We start from the raw sequence: 20162 nt of genomic DNA, 5'->3' as shown, positions 1-20162 counted from the left end.
ATAGGGTGTTCTATGCAAATTTCCTAGAAAGATTTATAAGTCGTCTCTAGGAAGTAGGAACCCAGCTGAGCCCCATTTTGATTCTCTTCTCCTCCTCAACATCCCTCCCCATGGATCTCCGCCGTGCTTCTCGCACTGTGATCGATCCCAAAGTCCGCCAAGTTGGCTTCATTACCCCAGAAACCTCCTACGCTACCAACCCACCTCCCAACCCCTTCTCCTCCTCCTTCTCTCCTCCCACCACCTCCCTCTCCCCCGTCATGATCCCGCCGCCTCGCCACGACCCCAATTCCGGCCTCTCCCCTCTCACCCGCGGCAGCTATGATCCCTCCGACTTCTCGGACGAGTTGCGTACGTCAACGATGAACATGATTAGGAGGGACGGAGGCGGTGGCGGACCGAGTAAGGTCGTGGCGACATCGTTACCAGGGAGGAGAAGCGGGGAGATGATGATGTCCACCATTAAGGATGCGACGATGACTCTTTCCGGTTTGCCAGGTAAGAAGAAACGTAGGTTTTGACAAATTATCAAATAGGTTTTTCGCAAGAGGATGAGCGTTTGTTTTTCTGGGAAAGTTCGCTTATTTTGGTTTGGGTTCTAGTTAATGGCTATTTGTAGGTTTGGAGAGAGAATCTTTTAAAATTTTAGGTGAATTTTCTGGATGTCCTATTGGAGATGTAGGGAACGTTGCAAGGAATTTTGCTTCGTCCTCATTCACTGTAAGGAACAGCGGAAAGTTGATGACCATAAGGGTATGCCGAAGAGGAGTATGATCATGGCATCAATGGTAAAAACGACTCTTCCCAATGTGTAACAATGTTTGTAGTTTTGGAAAAAATGTCAAACAGGTTCTGTGCAAGAGGATGAATTGGATTTGGCTCTGGTTAAGTTTTTCTAGGTTTAAAGATGAGAATCTCCGGTGAATTTTTGGGATTTTCTATTGGAGATGGAGCAGGTGTCATAGATCACATGGTGTTCTTGCAGAATATTACCGTCCATTTTGCCTTTTCCTTTATGTGGATGTGTGGGTGTGGAGTATAGCTATGAAGGTATTGAGAAGCTCAAGATAAAAGCAGGAAAAAGATAATTCTTCAGTAACTAATCCAATTTGGTACACCATTTGCAACCTGCAATATATGGGAGATTGGGTTCTGATCACCAAAATATTTGGTTTCCTCAACGATAAGAATATCTGGACCCTGCTTAATATCGTTTATCTAACTGATGATTAAAGGAATGAGCCCCTACATTTAAAATTTTGATGCAAAGGTGGTCTACAACTTAACAAGAGTTAAAACATATGAGAATGCAGACTCTGGAAATGAGGATTGTGAAGATGTGTCTTTTTTGTTTATGTTCCACAAAAGGTTTCCTGTTCAATTATTCTAGAGGGTGTGTCGTGTTACCATGCGTATCTGGATATTTGTAATTGTTCAGACTTCAGATTTCTGACAAGTAGTATGTCTTGCAGAAACAAAAAAAGGAGCTTTGCTCGAAATGCAGAACGAAGGGGTTGAGTCTTCAAGGTCACAAAAACCAAAAACTTCAAAAGCCGAGAGGCGTGCCATTCAAGAGGCTCAGCGTGCTGCAAAGGCTGCTGCAAAGGAGGCTGGTGATCAATTTGATTTTCCTTAGTTGCATGTTTATATTCCTTTCATATAGAGCGAGTTCATTCATATTGTTGTTCAGTACCGTACCACAGCTGAGAGCAACAATTTTGACTTGCTGAGTTAGTTTTTATTTTGTGTAGTTGAATTCTCTGTTAAAGTTTAACAGGCCTGCCCTATAGAATTCATTCTCTCTCCTGACAGAGATGTTGCCCTTTCCTTATGTTTGTTCTACCTTTTCTCTTGGCTGGATGTGGGCTCTAGTATTTTACTGAATCATTGTACAGCTTAATTAAATTGATATCATCAGTATGTATATTAGCATGTCTCAGTTGTGACAGTTCGTGGAAGCTGATTATCTAGCTATTAGCTAATCTGACTACATTTGCATTTTGAGTCCTCTCTTTCGTTAGCATCTGAATTTGTGCATTTTTTAATGCTCATCATCACCATGCTCCCTTGCAGTTCCTCATGTCATGATGTCATATATATGAGTGGCTTCATCTTGTCATTCCTTTTACATATATGACCATCTAATTTTCCAAGCTCATCCATTATAATGATTTATAATGATTATAGGTGATGGAATCAAGCCTGCGGCTTCTTCTGCTACTAATGCCCCTGGGACCTCAAGGCAAGTTAGGGCAGTGAAAACTCCTTCACAAAAGAAAGATGGATATCAGGTTACAATTCCAGCTGCTTCTTCTGAGAAAGTGGTTGACCGCCTTCCTGAAAAGGATAGAAAGAAAGATGTTCCTCACCCCCGAATGCAGTTTGATGATGTACATCGGGTTGAAAAAGCAAAGAGGCGTGCAGTTGTCAATCAATCTGAAGCTCAAAACAGAGTTGAATTGTTCCGTCATTTGCCTCAGTATGTGCATGGAACTCAGCTTCCAGATCTTGAATCAAAATTTTTCCAACTTGATTCTATTCATCCTTCTGTCTACAAGGTTATCTTTTAGCTCTGTTTATTTTTTTATTTGAAGTTTGTAGCAATTCAAACATCAATAGTTCATTCATGTAATTACATGCATTAATAAAGATGAAGGATGCCAGAGAGTGATCAATATTATGACTGCATATAGGCTTTAATACTCCGCAGTATGTTTCCTTACAAATTTTCCCTAAATGTTTCTTTGATTAATGCCACTAGAACTGTAAATGATTCTGTATCAATTTTTATTTTCTCACAACCTCCAATGGTAACATGATTGGTGCTAATCTTTGTACTCAAGAAGTCAGGCATATGTAATGTACTATACGCATTCAACCATATAATAAGTATCTGTACTCCTAATATGGGGAGAACTATTACAGATGCGATCCATGTTTGATCCATGATAGATTTACGCTAGATAACATCTACATGCAATATGCTTATTTGTGCACCAAAATGCATTCACTTGTTGTATTTCTGCATATATTTTATATCACATGCTAGCTCGAGTAGTACCGACTATGGACAACTGGACAAATACATTGATGGTGTACATTTAATGTCAACTGTAGCTATACATTCTCTATTTTTTCTTATGCTAGATTTGATGGGGATGGTTGCAAATTTGTCATAATTAAAGTAATACTGTACTTGTGAGAAGGTATTTAAAACTTTAAAGCATGCTTGTTATACTAAAGATATTATTCTAGTTAAGATTGAATTTAATTAAATTTAATGTGATTCTTCCTGTTGTTTCAGGTTGGGCTTCAATACTTGTCAGGTGATATTTCAGGTGGTAATGCTCGTTGCATAGCAATGCTTCTTGCATTTCGAGACGCAATTATAGACTACTCTACGCCTCCTGAAAAAATTCTAGTTCGAGATTTGACTGCAAAAATAAGTAGTTATGTCTCTTTTCTGATTGAGTGTAGGCCTCTTTCAATCAGCATGGGAAATGCTATTAGGTTTTTGAAGAATACGATTGCAAAGCTACCACATACCCTGTCAGAGCCAGAAGCAAAATCTAGTCTTCAATATGATATTGCTCGTTTTATAAGTGAGAAGATAGTAATTGCTGATAAGGTTATTGTCAGGCATGCTGTTACAAAGATCAGAGATGGTGATGTGCTGCTGACATATGGGTCATCTTCTATAGTTGAAATGGTTTTGTTATATGCCCATGAGCTTGGAAAGCAGTTCCGTGTTGTGATTGTTGATTCTCGTCCAAAGCTTGAAGGGCAGGTGTTACTCCATAGGTTAGTGGCAAAGGGCCTTAACTGTACATATACACATATAAATGCCATCTCATATATAATGCATGAGGCTACACGAGTTTTTCTAGGAGCATCATCAGTTTTGTCAAATGGAACAGTTTACTCCAGAGTGGGAACAGCTTGTGTGGCTATGGTTGCACATGCATTCCGTGTTCCTGTTGTAGTTTGCTGTGAGGCATATAAATTTCATGAGAGGGTGCAACTCGACTCTATATGCTCAAATGAACTTGGTATGCCTAAGTGCTGTTTATAATTGATTTGATCTGTTCCATTGCTTATTGCCAGGAGCTTTTGTGGAATTGTTTCATAGAGAAGCTACTTTTGACCCCTCAGGTGATCCAGACATAATTCCTGAAGTTCCTGGAAGGAAACACCTGAATCATCTTAAGGATTGGGCCGGCAATGAGAATCTTCAACTTCTAAATCTTACGTATGCACTAAATACAAATAATTGAATATTTAGACAATTTTTTTTCTTCTTGTGATGCTTTAAACTAAAACACTTTTTTTTTGTTATGTTGGTCTCGTAATAGGTACGATGCAACCCCAGCTGACTATGTTTCGATAATCATCACAGATTATGGAATGGTGAGCTAGACACCAACTCTGAATCTCTTCTAGATACTTCCTTTTTCTTTTTGCCACTAGAGCATTTTGGTTATTGGGCTGGGCAGCTTAGTCCAACCTTTCCCCAATCCATTGAGCTACAAGCTGTCCATATCTTCATGAACCTATAAACCTGACCGACATTTGATGAGCACCAAGACCATGATGTGCACGATGTGCATTTTCCTACAATAAGCATGAATAGATTTCCCCATATACCACTAGGGAGAGGGATACCTTAGACTTGTACTAAATGGGGTGCTTTCTCTACTACTTGTGGGACAAATTTCTTTCATATTTGTTTGAATCGTGTAATCTGTCTAATTAAAATTCATTCTTTTTCGTCTTTAGTATCTAGTTGTGATAAGGATGTGTTCACTAGCTAGCAGAATATTCTATAGTAGATTATTTACACTTGTGAAATTAATCCATTTCATTTGAGTTTGTATAACAAAGATGCAAACACAATAGTCTGACAGCAAACTGTATATTGTCCTAATCAAGTAGGGAAGTCCTTTTGGTTTTCTCCATTAAATTATATTTTAGGGAATAATTCTCTGTCAAGATTGAGTCTATTATTCTTTTCCTTGAAACTAAATGTTTAGTCCTTTCTCTCCTTTTTGGAACCGTGCACTTGAATTGAGTCACCTTGTCCTATTGTTTCACCCATGTGGTTTCCTTCATACTTTCTTTCTTGGAAGAAAAATATTCCTATTCACCTCATAGCTATTTATATCTCTGTAAAGTATCATTTTCTCTAAATCTCTTAAGTTTAAGTTTTGCAGAACTAGCTTCTTGAACCATGCTTCCCTGCAATATCAAAGAATACATGCTTATATCTTGACACAGCTGGCCACAAGTTCTTTTGTCAACCACTATGTTTGGGTAGTTGGTTTGCATTGCATTATCAATTAAACTGTAATTTGAGTTGTATTCTCTATGGATCTATGTACTTGGTGCTTTACAAAAGTTCTAAGCAATTAAGCTATCAAACATCGCCATTCTCCTATATCAGGGATCAACTGCCATAAGTTAAATCACTAAGCATGCCTTTGGTGAACGACGAATTTAGGAACTGAATCTCGTTTACCTAAATTCCATAGTTCAGTGAGAAACTAATATAGAAAAATATTAATACCCTTTAAAGAAAGTATATAGAAGCTTTCACAGTCTTATGATATGTACAGTAAATGTTATATATATATGTAGAGCGAATCATTTTGCTGGCTCTATAGATGACTTGGTAGTCATGATGCTTATGTTTAGTCCTCTTCAAGTGATCTTATTCATGAACTTCTGACTTAAATGAACTTATGTATAGCTGTGGGATCATTTCATGATCTTTAGCAGTAAGAAAATTGTCAGACAGAAGGTTTTCCACCCCCCATTTTCTTTTCTTATCAGGACTATTTTATGGGGACTATGAATTGAGTTCATTTATTACTGATGCAAACTCACTCTGTAATAACAGGCCAACTGGGATCCTATTAGAGTTCTTAAAAAATTAAAAATGTCAGTTTGACTCTTAGTAGTTATTGATTCTTTTAGTCTTTTGGTAATAAATTATTCTGTAGGGGATTATCTTAGATTTCTGCAATGCTTGTTATGCAAACTTTGAGAATTTATTTTCTTTGTAACTAATGGTCCATTTTATGCAGTGGTGGTTATGACTTAGCCTCGTAATTATGTGTCCAGTTGCGTTTTGTTGTCTCACCTTTGTAACTGTATTGCTGATATTTTTTCTGGATCTTTTTAAGAAATTATTTCTGAATAATGTTATTTATATCTGGATTGAGATCTATTGGGGATCTTAAGGTGCATATAAAATGTATTCTTCATGGTTCTCTTATGTTCGCAAGTTTAAGCTGTGCTGCTGCTTATATTTGAAGTCAGTCATTGTCCTTGTAACATATATCCTCTAGTGGTGTTAACATATTGGTCTTGAAAAGGGTGGTAGTGCAATCTTCTTGAGTAGAACTAAAAACAACTATGATCAGTCTATTCATTCAGATTATTTGTAGTTATTGATACTTGATACCAGATTTTCAATATTGTGAACGCTAATTTGGTTCTGTGCATGGAGAATCTGTTTAAATGTGAGCCTGCTCATTATCTTATCTATTAGATGCAATCAACAAACCCAAAAGTTGTCAGGCTGGTTAAATATTTTTGCCTATTTTGGCAATGTTCTATCAAAAAGTAATGAAAATATGAAATTGCTTGTCGTCTCAATCTTTAACAACCATCAATCTTGTTTGTGCAGCTTCCACCAACAAGTGTGCCAGTAATTGTTCGAGAATACAGCAGAGAACAGTTGTGGATATAGAGGCTTCATTTTCAGTTGCTAATCAAAGATTTGGCATCTCCTTAATTTGCAGTATGACTGCTAACGGAGTACGATTGAACTTATGTCTTGGTTTTAACTGAGTCAATTATTCTGATCATTTTCTAATGAAGATTTCTTACTTTATTGGTTTCGTTTTTCTGGAAATTGTCTGTCTTCATTATATTTAATTGTGATATAATTTTTCCTAACATAAGTTTGTGAAGTGTTCTATACTCTGTCTCTCCGGGTACTTTTGAAGATGCTGATTCTTTACTGTAATGCAATACTTTTGGTCCTTGTGGGCAATCTTGATACTGATAGGCTGATAGCATCTCTTGATATTCTTCTGTCCCAGTTCTACCTTTTGTGTCTTTGCTTTAGATTCTAATTTTTTGTGCCGAAAGGAACTGGTTTTTTATTTGCTTTACACAACTCTTGCGGAGAGGGGAATAGTTTGTGGCTTTGTGTCTCAAGATATATTCTAGGATGCTAGTCATATAGTTTGTATCTCTGGGTATATTCTAGGATGCTAGTTTCTTTGAACTAATTGTAGGGTCCATCCCTATATTGCAGACTCTTAATGAGTTAAAAATTTCTTTAGTTTAGCTGACCAAGCTTCCTTTGCTCTAGTATGCAATTTATTTTAACTTTGGTTGCTTTTGACTTCCACTCTGGTGTTGCTGGAGCTTTCAACTAGCCCATGTCTTAGTTTATTCTGGCTAATTCACTGGGAGGACGGAGTAAGTCTTTGAGATAGACAAAGACCACGAGCGACACTCGACTTTCGATTTGCAAAGTCAAGTCAAACAGCCGCAAATGCAACTCTTGTTGAATAACGACAAAACAATAGATAAGGAAAATACGCAACTAATAGGATGATTCCGATTTTTTATTTACTAAAAAGGAAGTTACAAGACATGTCAACGACAAGAAAATTAAAGGGGCAGGATAGCTATCAACGGCAAAATGAATATCGTTAAACCAATGACATTTTGATTTTGCAAAGTCGACTCACTTAATATGTCGAGATAGTTTTCCTATACAACTAGATATCAACATCCATAGATCTGCAACCCGAGAGTTTCAAAGTTGTGGCGCGTTATGTTTTTAAAATAAGCTATGTTTGAGTTTTGGCCCATGATTCAAGTACTCATGGCATAGAATGGTGTCGAGTTTCCTATGAAGCGACGCTGTTGTGGGATTTGGCCGGTTTGACATGGTGCTAGTATATAAGCCAAGGAGAAGCTTGGATGATTATGGCGTTGACAGAAAATTACACCTATGATTGTCCAAGGTTATCTTTATTCTATTAATGTTATTGGCTACAATTTTAATGTAGGGTTCAAAAAATATGTTTATTCATTTGATTAAATCAGCACATTATCTTTCGCTGATGACATGCACTGAAGAACTCAGCTAATGTGATGCAAGTAGGGCTGTCAAAAAAAAACTCGTAGGCTTGCGAGCTCAGTTTGAACTCTAAATGAGCCTAGCCAAGCTAAGTTTATAGGGTCGAAATTCTAATTGAGCCGAATTAGAGTCAGCTCACTCTGAGCTTGGATTGAGTAGGCTCGATATATAATATATGAAATAACTATATATATTCTGTCTAGCACAGCTGGTTAACGTGATTTGTTTTAAGCAACCCAACCTGGGGTCAAATCCTAGCATGCTCCATTTATTTTTGCTATTTTTCGATAAGGAATTTTTAGTCTTTAGTCCCATATCAAAAATTTATAGGATTCTTATGCCCTTATAAGCATCATTCCCTCTATTACATCAGATTGGCTTAAGTGGATTAAAATAATGGTATCAAATTGACTTAAGTGGTTCCACCAGGTTAAGGAAGATGGACAAGAAATGTAGGAGGAGCTTGCAGGAGGAAGGAGTGCTGGGAAAGAAAGAGGAGGATTCCATGAAAGAATCTTTCCTCTTGGCCGATGGTAGAAGATGAGTACAGAGAAGAGAGAGCAGTTTTTTTCTAACTCATGCAGTGGGGTCTCTTTTTTTGTTTACTCCCTTCCCTCCTTTTTGAATGGTATATTTATAAGGGTATACTAGTCATTTGGCACATTCGGTCATTTTTGTTTATCGTTTCACTTAGATCTAAAGTTTAGAGGGGACATTGTAATAAAAAAAAGTTTAGAGGTCTCTGTGAAAATAAGGTATAATTTAGGGGTGTAAACTGTAAATATTTATCTACATGTTCAATATATAAATCACATTTTATACTAGTTCTCCTTGGTTGCATTATTTGTTGATGTTTCTATGCAAGAAGCAATACTAGGACCTAATTATGAAGCCATAGTTGGAAGCCAAACTACATCACTTTGAGTCAGGAAAATATAAATGACCTATGAGAACATAATTGTTGTTTCAAGGGTGGATGCAGTTCAGGCTTTAAAATAATCTATATACGCCACTTTCAATCATTTTCATCTACTTCAATGTTACTGGTTTGAAAGTCCAAAACCTAAGTTATCTATAGGAGGAAGTCTAGACTCTAGAGTTGTCTTTACTAGTGTCTTCTAGGACTTGCAAAAGTAAAATGTGCTGTTCATTTGAGCCTACTGGAATTTGCAAATGCTGAAGTTGTGAAAATAGGTTCTTTTGGCATATTAATAATACATGAGTAAGGCAACTCTTGGTGGAATGAAGTAAATATTTAAGTCCGGTGTTATAAATTAAATTGAGGTCATATATCTTTTGGCAATCAATTTGTTATTTATAGCAGATCATATAATGAGGTCCGCTTCATAGGTTTTAGTTCCTTAATTCAAATAACCTATCTATTATGCATGATCTCTGACTTCCATAGATATGATTTGTAGTTTCTTCATGCGGTTTAATTTTTATTCTTTAAAAAAAATCCTCTGGTTGGTTAAATGATAGTGCACCAAAAAGTATATGTATTTGTAGTTCATGCTACATAAATTTTCAGGCTGTTGTCATTATTCAATTTATTGCTACTGACATGTAAATAGATTTACTGTGACAACAGATAATGTTCTTATTCTGTTGTTTTTTAATCATCCCCACCCCCTTGTTGCCCTGGGACAAAGAAACCAGCTTTGAGAACTGGTTGCGGAATGCAGATATTTTCTCATTCCTGCTAAGAAAAGTATACTTGATGAGTTGATGTGAATTTGGCTCCACAAGTAGATATCTTGATTGCTAGTTTATCTGAAATTTGCTAGATAAATGCAATGAATGATAAATCTTAGGCACTACATAGCTTCCTTATATTTATGTAATTTCGGAAATGCACTTGTTTGTAAGCAATTTCAGCCATTTAAGATTTCCATTTTATTAGTGTCATGAGAACTGTGTCACCTCTCTTTTGATTATCTAATACTAATACTAGGATAGCAAAAGGGTTTCTTTTGTTGTACTGATTTGAATAGGCAAATTCAAACCTTGAACCTGCCACATTTGTAACAAAAGGGCGTCAATCTTTGACTAAAGGGTGGTGCATGCCATATATCTAATCAGTTTGTTATTTAGTTAAATCTTTTCTTTACCGTTTGTATCTTTGTATCTGATAATAGAAACTGTAAAAGGAATGGAGGTCTAACAGCTCCATTTCAATTCACTAATCTGAGGAAACACAGCAAGCGGCAAGCGGAGGAGGACGCGAACCAGCCGAAGACTAGTTGAGCGTTTGAATACCTAGACTGGCATTCGAACATTGGTTACTTCACTCATTTGAACGAGTTCAAGACACTTTTAGTTGAGATCAATAGATTTCGATGCGTTCGAACGTCCATCCAAGCTGGTCTAACGCCCGCCAACTAGATCTTTGGTTAAGTTAATTTATTAAGAGTCTGATTATGTTTGGGTTTCTTTTCTTTTCTTAAGTGATTAGTTTGATTGGAAGATTATATATGTTGCTTTATGTGAGTTAGGGTAAGAAATAAAGTATTATCTTCCATATCTCCTCTCTTTGAAGTCTAGCCAAGGAGTTAGAGTTTATAGATTTCTTCTCTTTTTATCCATTAAAACTGATGTGGTATTACTGATAGATCTATCGGGTCAGATCCTATCAATTGGTATAAGAGCATTTGTGCCCGGTTGAGAAAAGTTTGTTCTTTAACTTATTGCAAGGCTGGGGAGAATGTCAATGACACGGGTAACATTGTTTGAGAACCGTCTAGATGCCGAAGTTGACTCTTAATCAACAAGCAAAACAATAGTTGGAATTATGATTGGCCATGTACCTTACACAGCTTCAACAACTAATTTTCTAAATCCACAATAATTAGAAATTTAATATGAATAACTAGCTCCAAATAAATATACTCCAACAATAATGAAAATAAATAAATGTCACCACTAATGTGTCTCCAGCCAAATTAAAGTATCAAATAATTTAGAATATAATAACTAATGCAACTGAAAGGAAAAAAGAATATTTCTAAGTAGAAGTAAAGTCTCGGTGCATCTCACTCAGTTGCCACGCTAACAGTACCTGAAATCATAATTTCCAATTTTGGCCAATCCCGATCCTAGTTGAAACCAGCCGTTTTGTTGGTTTCTACTGGGGCCCGAATCTGGCAGGAACCAGTGAGATTCGATTCGGACCCCACCTCTCCACTTGCCTCTCTTTCTCTCTTTTCTCTCTTTCTTTTTCTCTTCTTTCTCACTTCTTCCACCGGTGATCGAGTAGATCTCCAACGACCTCGATCTTCGGCAACCTTGAATGAGTTTTTTATTATTTTAATTTTTCTCATTCCCTCTCTCTTTCTCTTCTTGCATCGAGTAGATCCGATAACCTCTAAGCAGCAAGCACCAGTTGCTGAGAGCTTGAGAGAGAGAAAAGGGGAAGGGAGAGAGATTGGGGGGAAGAAGTAAAGAAAAAAATGGAAACCTTGTCTATGTGAGTAATTTTTAAGTAAGTTTTGAATTTTGAGAGGAGGGAGGGGAGAGAGGGAGCTTGATATTCATCAAAATTTTGAATTTAAAGTAAGTTAATACATTTTTTTAGTTTTTAGACTTCATATGTGAGAAATTTTTATTTTCTTATTTTTCTCTCATTTTTTCTAATTTTTTAGAAAATTTTCTACATTTTAAAATAATATTTAGAACTTTACGTAATTAAAAAATAGTCCGATCCGATACGAGTGATCGACGGTTGATACGTATCATTTTTTCAGACGACCAATACCGATTTCGATCCCCATAGTGGGAACCGTGACTAAAATATTATGAAAGAGATCCCATTAGCCATCAACTATAGCTCTGTAAGTAAAATCCACTTAAAATTTAAATAAATCCAAAAGTCATAGACATGATTTAAAAAAAATCTCTAAATGCAACAATATATAATATAAATATATACACTAAGCATGCTTATAACAACAATAATAATAACTACACAAGGAGTAATAGTGTAAGTCATATCTCATAACATGTTTATTATCATTATATTAAGTGTCTCAATATTAATAATATCATATGTCTCAGTTGAGTTATGCTCTGTGAATCCACATCATCCAAAAGTCATTTCGAGATAGCACTCGAACATTTTCATCATAGCTGATCCAATTAAGATCACCAGGAAGTGTTCCTATGTGATAAACACATCTTATCTTTTTCTCTAATGGTCAATATGAGGTGTTACTATATAATAAACTCATCATGTCTCTTTCACTAACTGTTGAAAGAGATTAAAGTTATCGCAGAAAGTCATTCAACATTAAGTGTTTACAATCTACTTTACTAGACTCTAATTAAATGTGTGGGGTGGGAAATAACTCACCGATGAGTTGAGTTATGCTCTCTGATTGCTCCACCAGTTCTCCGACTCTCCGATCCGACAACGCAACTCCAACAGGAAAGAAAGGAAGAAGAAGAAGAGAACAAGGAGAAAGGAGATGGTTTGTGCGTGGGGAGAAAAGAGAATTTAGGGTTAGGGTTTTATATTTATACTAAGAGTTCGATTTGAATTCGGGTATAGGTTGAAAATTTTGTGGCCACCTCCTCATCGTGTAACGGGCGAGAAGAGGGGGCAAGTCATGGATCAAAATGGAGGGGAGGTTGGCGGCCGCTCCTACTAGAGCGGTTGACGGCGCGCCCAAATTGGAGGAATTCAGTTTTGAGTCATCTGTCGAAGACTTTCTAAAGTTCTCAAACCTATAGGTTGGATATTTAATGCAGAGCAATTTTTTGTCTACCAAGGAACACAACCAGCAGAGAGGGTGAGGCTTATTGAGTTATTGTGCTCCACCTACAAGATGAGGCATTGCAGTGGTTCCAATGGTTTAATGAGCTTTATAGCAAATTGGCCAGAGTTTGCTAGGGATTAGCATCGAGTTTTAAGCCATCAAAATATGATAATTTTGATGAATCCTTGAAAAAACTGCAGCAAACCATGACCATCAGTGAGTATAAGAATGACTTTAATAAACTAGCCTCGAGAGTCTATATATGGATGGAGTCGACGCCGTTGGCTTGCTTTATAGGAGGGCTACAAGAGGAGATACAATTGAAAGTGAAACCTTTCAAACTTTAGACGATAGCTCATGCTATGGACTTAGCACTGATGCACGAGGATTTACTAGTAAGAACAAGGCAGATGCAAGATTGATGACCGGGGATTCTGCCCATGCTAACTGCGAGGTTGAGTCCGACGATACTCGCGGACAGCAAGATCCTGGGTTGAGTCCAATGGGGGCTCAGTTGGTAGGCGCGGTATAGCCTTTGACTCCTCTAGGTAATGATTTTCAGCATTTGACTTGTTAGTGGATGCGAGAGCGACAAGAAAGAGGCTTATGCTTTATCTGTGACAAGAAGTTTGTTTATGGACATCAATGTAAAGGAAAAGAACTGTTCATTCTCGATAACTTACTTTGTACAAGTCTTCCGTTCGCGCTAAGTGGATTGGAAGGCGGCTGGAGCCACCCTAACAGACGAGGTAGAATCACTGGAGATGACCTTGTATGTTTTATCTGAGTGTGTGACGCCGTGAACTCTACGATTGCAGGATCTTGGAAAGGAAGGCTAGAGTCAGTGTTGATTGACAATGAAGAGTACTAATAATTTTGTGAGCAAGTCGATCATCTAGCAGCTTCAGGGTAAGATAGAGCCTTCTACCCATTTTTCATATTAATGGCTGATGAAAGTAGGCTGGAGTGTAAGGAGATTTATCTTGACGCGAAGAGAATATAGGATATTGCTTCCTTGTCAATATGTATCCCTTGGTATTATAAAGCTTTGATATTTTCTTGAGAGTGCAATGGCTGCAAAGTATGGGAAGGTTGCCTTTGATTACGGAAGTTTAACAATGGACTTTAAGATAGCTGGAAAGAAGTACCAGCTGCAAGGAAATATAGGGGCATGCCTACAAATGAGAAAAGTGAATTCAATGAATGGGGAGTCATAGAGCAGGAGTATTCTTGATGATGATGGCAACGATGGCATCAAATCAAACCACCAACAATAGCAGGAACCTGTGGGATTTGGGTCAAGCAGTTCGTATGTCACAGAGTGCCACCAATTGATGGGAACGATTGTCATTGAATGATGCTACATGGAACGATTTTGAAGATTTGAAGCAGCAGTTCTACATCTCAACCTTGAAGACAAAGTTCATCTTCAAGGAAAGGGGAGTGATAGGAATTGAAGTCTAATCGCTCCATTTCAATTCACTAATAAGAGGAAACACAACAAGCGGCTAGTGCAGGAGGAGGCGAACCAGCAGAAGACTTGCCGAGCGTTCGAATACTAGAATACTTTTGGCCGAGAGCAATAAATTCCAATGCGTTCGAACATCCGATGGCCAGATCTTTAGTTAAGTTAACTTATTTTAAGAGTCTGATCAGATTTGGGTCAACGAGTTCAAGATACCTTTGGCCAAGAGCAATAAATTCCAATACGTTCGAACGCACATCCAGGCATTTTGATGCCCGATGACCAGATCTTTGGTTAAGTTAATTTATTTTAAGAGTGATTAGGTTTTGATTTATTTATTTATTTTCTTTCGTTAAGTGATTAGTTTGATCAGAAGACTATATATGGGTTGCTTTAAGTGAGTTAGGAAAAGATATAGAGTATTTAGCTCCTCTCTCAAGTCTAGCCAAGGGGCTAGGTTTATTAATTTATTCTCTTTTTATCTATTAAAATTGTTGTGGTATTACTTGATAGATCAGTCAGATAAGATCCTATCACACTTGGTGTGAAGTAAGGAGATCAGAAGAAGCTTATGTACATGAATAAACTATAGATTGCAAATTAAAATCTAGTAGTCGCATCTGATATAAAATATCTATATACCAAAGAACCATAAGTCCAGTGCTTTGTTGCCTATGCATCAAGTAATTCAAACATTATGCACTATATTTCTAATAATATCGTATTGTTAGGATGATTTAGTGCATGATAGATAGGAATAAATGCTCATGATTTCACATGTAAGTCTTTTAGACCCTATTTAACACGCTAAGTATCCCAATTTTGAATTTACAACCTCTATATTTGAAGTGAAGGCTACATAAACTCTCTAGTTTACAATATGTGCTTTAATAGTGTGCAAAATTCTCTAGCTTACATGTTCTTTGTATTATCATGCCTTTTTCCATCAATTATTAGTTTATTGGAGTCAGCAGTGCAAAGTCAATGTTAGACCATCCAAATTAAAGATACTTAATTACTCTTCATCTTCATGGCATAAGAAAAGAAAATACTATAGCCTGAAAATATCCTACCTTCTACCCTTACATCAGAGGGGCCATGATGAATGATACATACAGAATTGGAAATTCATATATTTACTGTGATTATATTAGCTCTTAGCAAGTTATGTACCCTTAACAAATCTCTCTTTTCATTTTAATGCCTGAAAATTATGGTTTTCTTGACGTTAAATTTACTATATTTGAAGATTGAAATCTATGGTGTCAATATATGATATAGAGAGCTCATTGTTGATATACGACTCTCACTTACAATTTTGGAGAAATAATTGAAGAGTGCATGTGTGCATGTGAGTATGTATGTATCGATCATCACCATTGTCATCTAATTATCTTCCTAGTAATATAGGCTTTTGGCTAGATGAGAAAGCCGAGGAGAAGACTCCAAAAGAATTTACTTTTTTTTTTTTTTTTTGGACTGATTGTCAACCTGAGGAAGTACAAGATCTGTTGATGCAACAGTCAAACCAGAATAGCTGTCCACATGGAAAACAAATGTTAGCCAGAGATAAAATACCAGAAACTAATTGAGAACAACATTTGCTGCATACAAGATAGAAGGCACCAGGCTGTGATGGCACTAAGGTTTAATTTTTTGTTGTATACTCATAGTAATTGAATAATATAGCTAACCTATTTTTATTGTTAGTGGTTGAATTTTATAGACATAGTATATTCATACAGTGTCTATTTTTTTTTTCCCTTCAATTCACTGATTAGTGGTTTCATGTACTTGTTGGTGCTCACTGTAAATCTAGATCAGTTCCCTATGTTTCTTAATTTTATCTGCTAATCTTTTAAACAGTACTTTGAAATCTTGTTGCTGCCTTGGGGATCCTCTGGCCTTAGTTTATATCTTTGTGGATCAATTTGTTTTAAGATAAGATGTTTCCTGTTGTTTGTGGATAAGGCTTGTGCCCGTTTGTTAAGGTCCACATGTTTACACATAAGTTGCTGCATGTGGTGTAGTTGTATATGAAAAGAATAAAGCAGTGAAGTCCAACTATGCAAATTGCATTCTGTTCCTTGAGAATATTAGCTTGCCTTTCTTGGCCATCCCCACTTGCATTCTGTTTCCCCACATCAATAATTTGGTCCTTTATGCTCAAGAAAGCAATGTTAAACAGTGATGAAACTGTCATGTAGTCTGACAGTTTACAACTCCTCTTCAAATTCTATTTATAGTCATGGCAATCTCTTGGAGCTGGGAAATTGACTAGCAGTAAACTTTGTTGAGCTTTGCATTTCTTTCTGTGACTTAAAAACTACAATTATGATTGCTCAAATTCTTTTCCTCTCATATGCTTTTATGTCTGGCTTGCGCTTTCCTAAATTTAGTGCAACTTCTGTAGAAACCTAAGAATATATGCACTGATTTCCATCCTAATCATGTGATTTGTGTTGTCTTTTCTTTTTCTATTGAGCATTGCAGGGTAACGCGTTTTGCCCGTCAATAAGAGTAACGAAAATATGGTCTCAATCTGGTTGGCATCTCTGATGGGTCAGTCCATCTTTACAGAACAAACAGAGTTTGTCATGTAAAGCACTTGACTCAAGAACAGAGAACTGCCTTTGTCATTATTGTACAAGCAGGACCACCCGTCACTGTAGTAGCATTGAAGACTAGCAGAAATCTCTGTATCAGCTACTTTAGCCCAAACAGCTGAAGAAGCTTTTCAGTGTATTTAGTGTCATCAAAGCCACTTGATTATTTGATACAACAAAAAACTAGTCCTTGTTGATCTTATGTTTTGCCTAACAGTTCTATCACATGATATACTAACTGTGTTATGATATACAAGATCTTGCAGTAAATTCACGTCGGAAATCTACTGATTTGGTATTATTTGTTGTCAGCAAATATTGGTATAATATCTTACTCTAGATTTTAAGAGTTTCTGGCTTTAACTAGCCGCATTTCTGATTCTGATATGATTTGACCATAGAATTGTTCCTTTCTTTCTTTCTTTCTTTTTTTCTTCTTTAATTATCATAGAACAAAATGATTGCTGTGAGACTTTCCTTTGGAGATGCCCAAAACAAAAAATAGAAAATAAAAATAAAAATGTGGCACAAAGGAGTTGATGCATATTTACGACTACCAACTCTTTGGGAGTAACCAGACGTCACATGCCTATGTTGGAGGGTCCCGGTGGGCAGGGCGGGATATAAGTTTCGATTCTTCCTGGTGGTGGTATAGCATCCATCTCCCATCTAGTTAAAGAATCGACTATATTTGCTCAATTGTACGGTAACGACTGTTTCCCGGGCTCAGGCTCACCTTATTTATTAACAAATAATAATAATAATAATAATAAGAAAAAAAAGAAATGGATTAAACAAAGGACCCACAACTGTTCCGTAGCCAATTACCTCCTACTCAACCCCTGGCCCACTAGTAGGGAACTCTACTAATAGAGTAATAGAGGAAGTGGGGGTGGCGGGGTGGGGAAGTGCATATGCCATAAATAAATAAATAATTGCTTTCTTTACTCGAAGAATCAAGGAATTCTCTTTCGAACTCATGTTTGGTAATAGTTGTGCCCCTATTCCTGCCTATTTTTGGGACCTGCATGTGTCCTTTGGCTTTCCCCTCCCTCCCCACCCACCCAATCACTAAACTCCTCGCTGTCTATGAAATCCCTTCAGCGAGCAGTCGATGGTCATTTTTTTCACAATCATGAGCACACCAAATATGTCCATCTATGTGTCACATAAATAAATAAATAAATAATAACAACACCAACAATAATAACCTCAATCCCCCCCTTCCCCCACTGCACCTCCCCCTCTTTTAGCTAGCCAAAGTCCACTCCCCTCCTACAAAAGAAACCCCAACTCAAAAAAGGGAAGAGAGAAAGTAAGACATGGAACCTTCTCCACTACTACCACCAGTAACGGTACCGGCACCTTCTTCTCCAGTAGACCTCGCCCTCACCCTCTCCTCCTCCTCCTCGTCGCCGACTTCGTCCTCGTCTCTGTCTCCTTGCCGCGACGGCAAGGACGTGCGCCTCTTCCCGTGCCTCTTCTGCAACAAAAAGTTCCTGAAATCACAAGCTCTCGGCGGCCACCAAAACGCCCACAAGAAGGAGCGGAGCGTGGGGTGGAACGCCCACCTCTACATGCAGCCGACCCCAATCCCTACCCAGAGCCCAACTCCTCCCCCCTTCCCCATCTCCTCCCACGCTTGCCGCGCTCTCGACCAATCGGATGCCTTCGCCTCCTACGGAGTCCCACGCTTCAACTCCCACCTCCCCCTCTTGCCCACCACCGCCACCTCCTCCCACGACGAGCTGATCGACTTGCTCAATTGGCAACGCGGGTCCCACCCTCGGCCCGTAGTCGTCGACGAATTCACCAACTCCCCCGCCGCCGACGACAGCCACCTCGACCTCTCCCTTAGGCTCTGAAAAAAAAGTAAAATATATCCTTGTAGCTTCTTTGCTTATATTTTTTAAGTTTTTCTTTTCTTTTCTTTTCTTTTTTTCTCTTATCTTTTCTTTTCCTTTCCTTTTTATCTGATCCATGTGTTAGTAATGTTAGTTGGTGGTGTTTATTGGATTTGGATCGTTCGGAGTTGGCGTTGGCGTTTGGGGGTTCTCACGGCGATAGAGAGGAGGCCCAGAATTAAGAAGAGACATGAGCATGTGATAGAGGTAGCTTTGTGTTTGCTGGGTGGGGGCGGTTGGTGTTATGGAGTGGGTGTACGTTTCTCTGGGAGGTTGTTACATCAATGTTCCCCTCCCCCCCTCTCCCCACCCCCTGTGCCCTGTGCCTATGCCTGTGCCTGTGCCCTGTGCCCTTTGGTGCCTTCTTCACTTCCATCCCTCAATTATATTTTTACTCTTCACACATTTCATTCCTATGGGAGACTAACGACTCTCTATCTATCTATCTATCTATCTATCTATCTATCACCCATGGACGTAGATGGTAAACTGTCAACTCTCTCACAGTTCTTTTCTTCCCTAAATATCGAATAAAATTAAGCTCAAGGTGAATATAAGAATATTAGATTTGGTCTCTCTCTTTCTTAATTGACATTACCTGGTTGGATAGTAGATCCTCAGCTCTCTCACTCTCTCTCTCTCTCTCTCCTGGTAATTTTGGGTTAAATAATTGATCTACTAACTGTTTGTTTTAAACAGGCAAAGTCGTTTTCATAAGCAGGAATTCAAAACCCTTCCAAGTCTTTTTTGAGGCCTAAGAATTTAGATGTATAATAACTATATTTTTACGATTGTTTACTGTTCATGTAACCGATATATTCAGAGAACATGGACTTCTTTTAATTATCTGAGTAAAAAGTTTTATCATATGTCATTCGCCGTGTTAGGTCGATCGCTGTAAAAGATTAATGCTTCGTATTGTAACGTTAATGGCAGTACTGTACTAAAAATCTGAGTTTAATCATGCGGTCCCAGATGTTTTAGTTGAGGAAATTTATGAGAGCCATTGGTTCCAAGCATGGTTGCAACCACAAGGTAATTGAGATGCTTCCACATCCGACAGTGAACTTTATATATATACCTCGATGGGATACGTATCCACTTTCTATGAAGTAGATTGTGACTAGCTAAATTCCCCACCCAGCAAGTTGTTTCATCTAATCCTACTCTAGGTCGATCATTTAATTTGTTCTAAGTTCTATCTATCCAATCCTTATTTTATTTATATAGAGAGAAATTTTATTTTAGTACAGTGAAGAAAACTTGTTTTTC

General features: G+C 37.7%; 2 protein-coding genes across 2 annotated transcripts; both read left to right on the top strand.

Moving 5' to 3' along the window:
- Positions 1–63: 63 nt before the first annotated feature.
- LOC140785274 (uncharacterized) lies at positions 64–6895 on the top strand. Its single transcript, XM_073133083.1, has 7 exons — positions 64–498; positions 1473–1613; positions 2188–2558; positions 3305–4049; positions 4153–4249; positions 4353–4407; positions 6689–6895. Exons 1-7 carry the CDS (start codon positions 111–113, stop codon positions 6749–6751), a joined length of 1860 nt encoding a protein of 619 aa, XP_072989184.1. The 5' UTR covers positions 64–110; the 3' UTR covers positions 6752–6895.
- An 11413-nt stretch (positions 6896–18308) lies between these two features.
- On the top strand, positions 18309–18851 carry LOC140783528 (uncharacterized). Its single transcript, XM_073130433.1, has one exon. The coding sequence runs from the start codon at positions 18309–18311 to the stop codon at positions 18849–18851; it is 543 nt and encodes a 180-aa protein (XP_072986534.1).
- The last annotated feature ends 1311 nt before the right edge of the window (positions 18852–20162 follow it).

This window comes from Typha latifolia, chromosome 3 (assembly GCF_019914945.1).
Source record: "Typha latifolia isolate L0001 chromosome 3, TyphaL0001v2, whole genome shotgun sequence".
Lineage (NCBI taxonomy): Eukaryota > Viridiplantae > Streptophyta > Magnoliopsida > Poales > Typhaceae > Typha > Typha latifolia.
Note: the sequence above shows the minus strand (reverse complement) of the source record. Positions and strands in the feature narration are given on the sequence as shown.

What these genes read in the sequence shown, in the direction of transcription:
- LOC140785274 (XM_073133083.1), top strand. Translation starts at nt 111, where the DNA reads ATGGATCTCCGCCGTGCTTCTCGCACTGTGATCGATCCCAAAGTCCGC. An exon ending in CTTCAACTTCTAAATCTTAC is followed by an intron (nt 4,250 to 4,352) that starts GTATGCACTAAA and finishes GTCTCGTAATAG; the next exon opens with GTACGATGCAACCCCAGCTG. An exon ending in TCATCACAGATTATGGAATG is followed by an intron (nt 4,408 to 6,688) that starts GTGAGCTAGACA and finishes TTGTTTGTGCAG; the next exon opens with CTTCCACCAACAAGTGTGCC.
- LOC140783528 (XM_073130433.1), top strand. Translation starts at nt 18,309, where the DNA reads ATGGAACCTTCTCCACTACTACCACCAGTAACGGTACCGGCACCTTCT.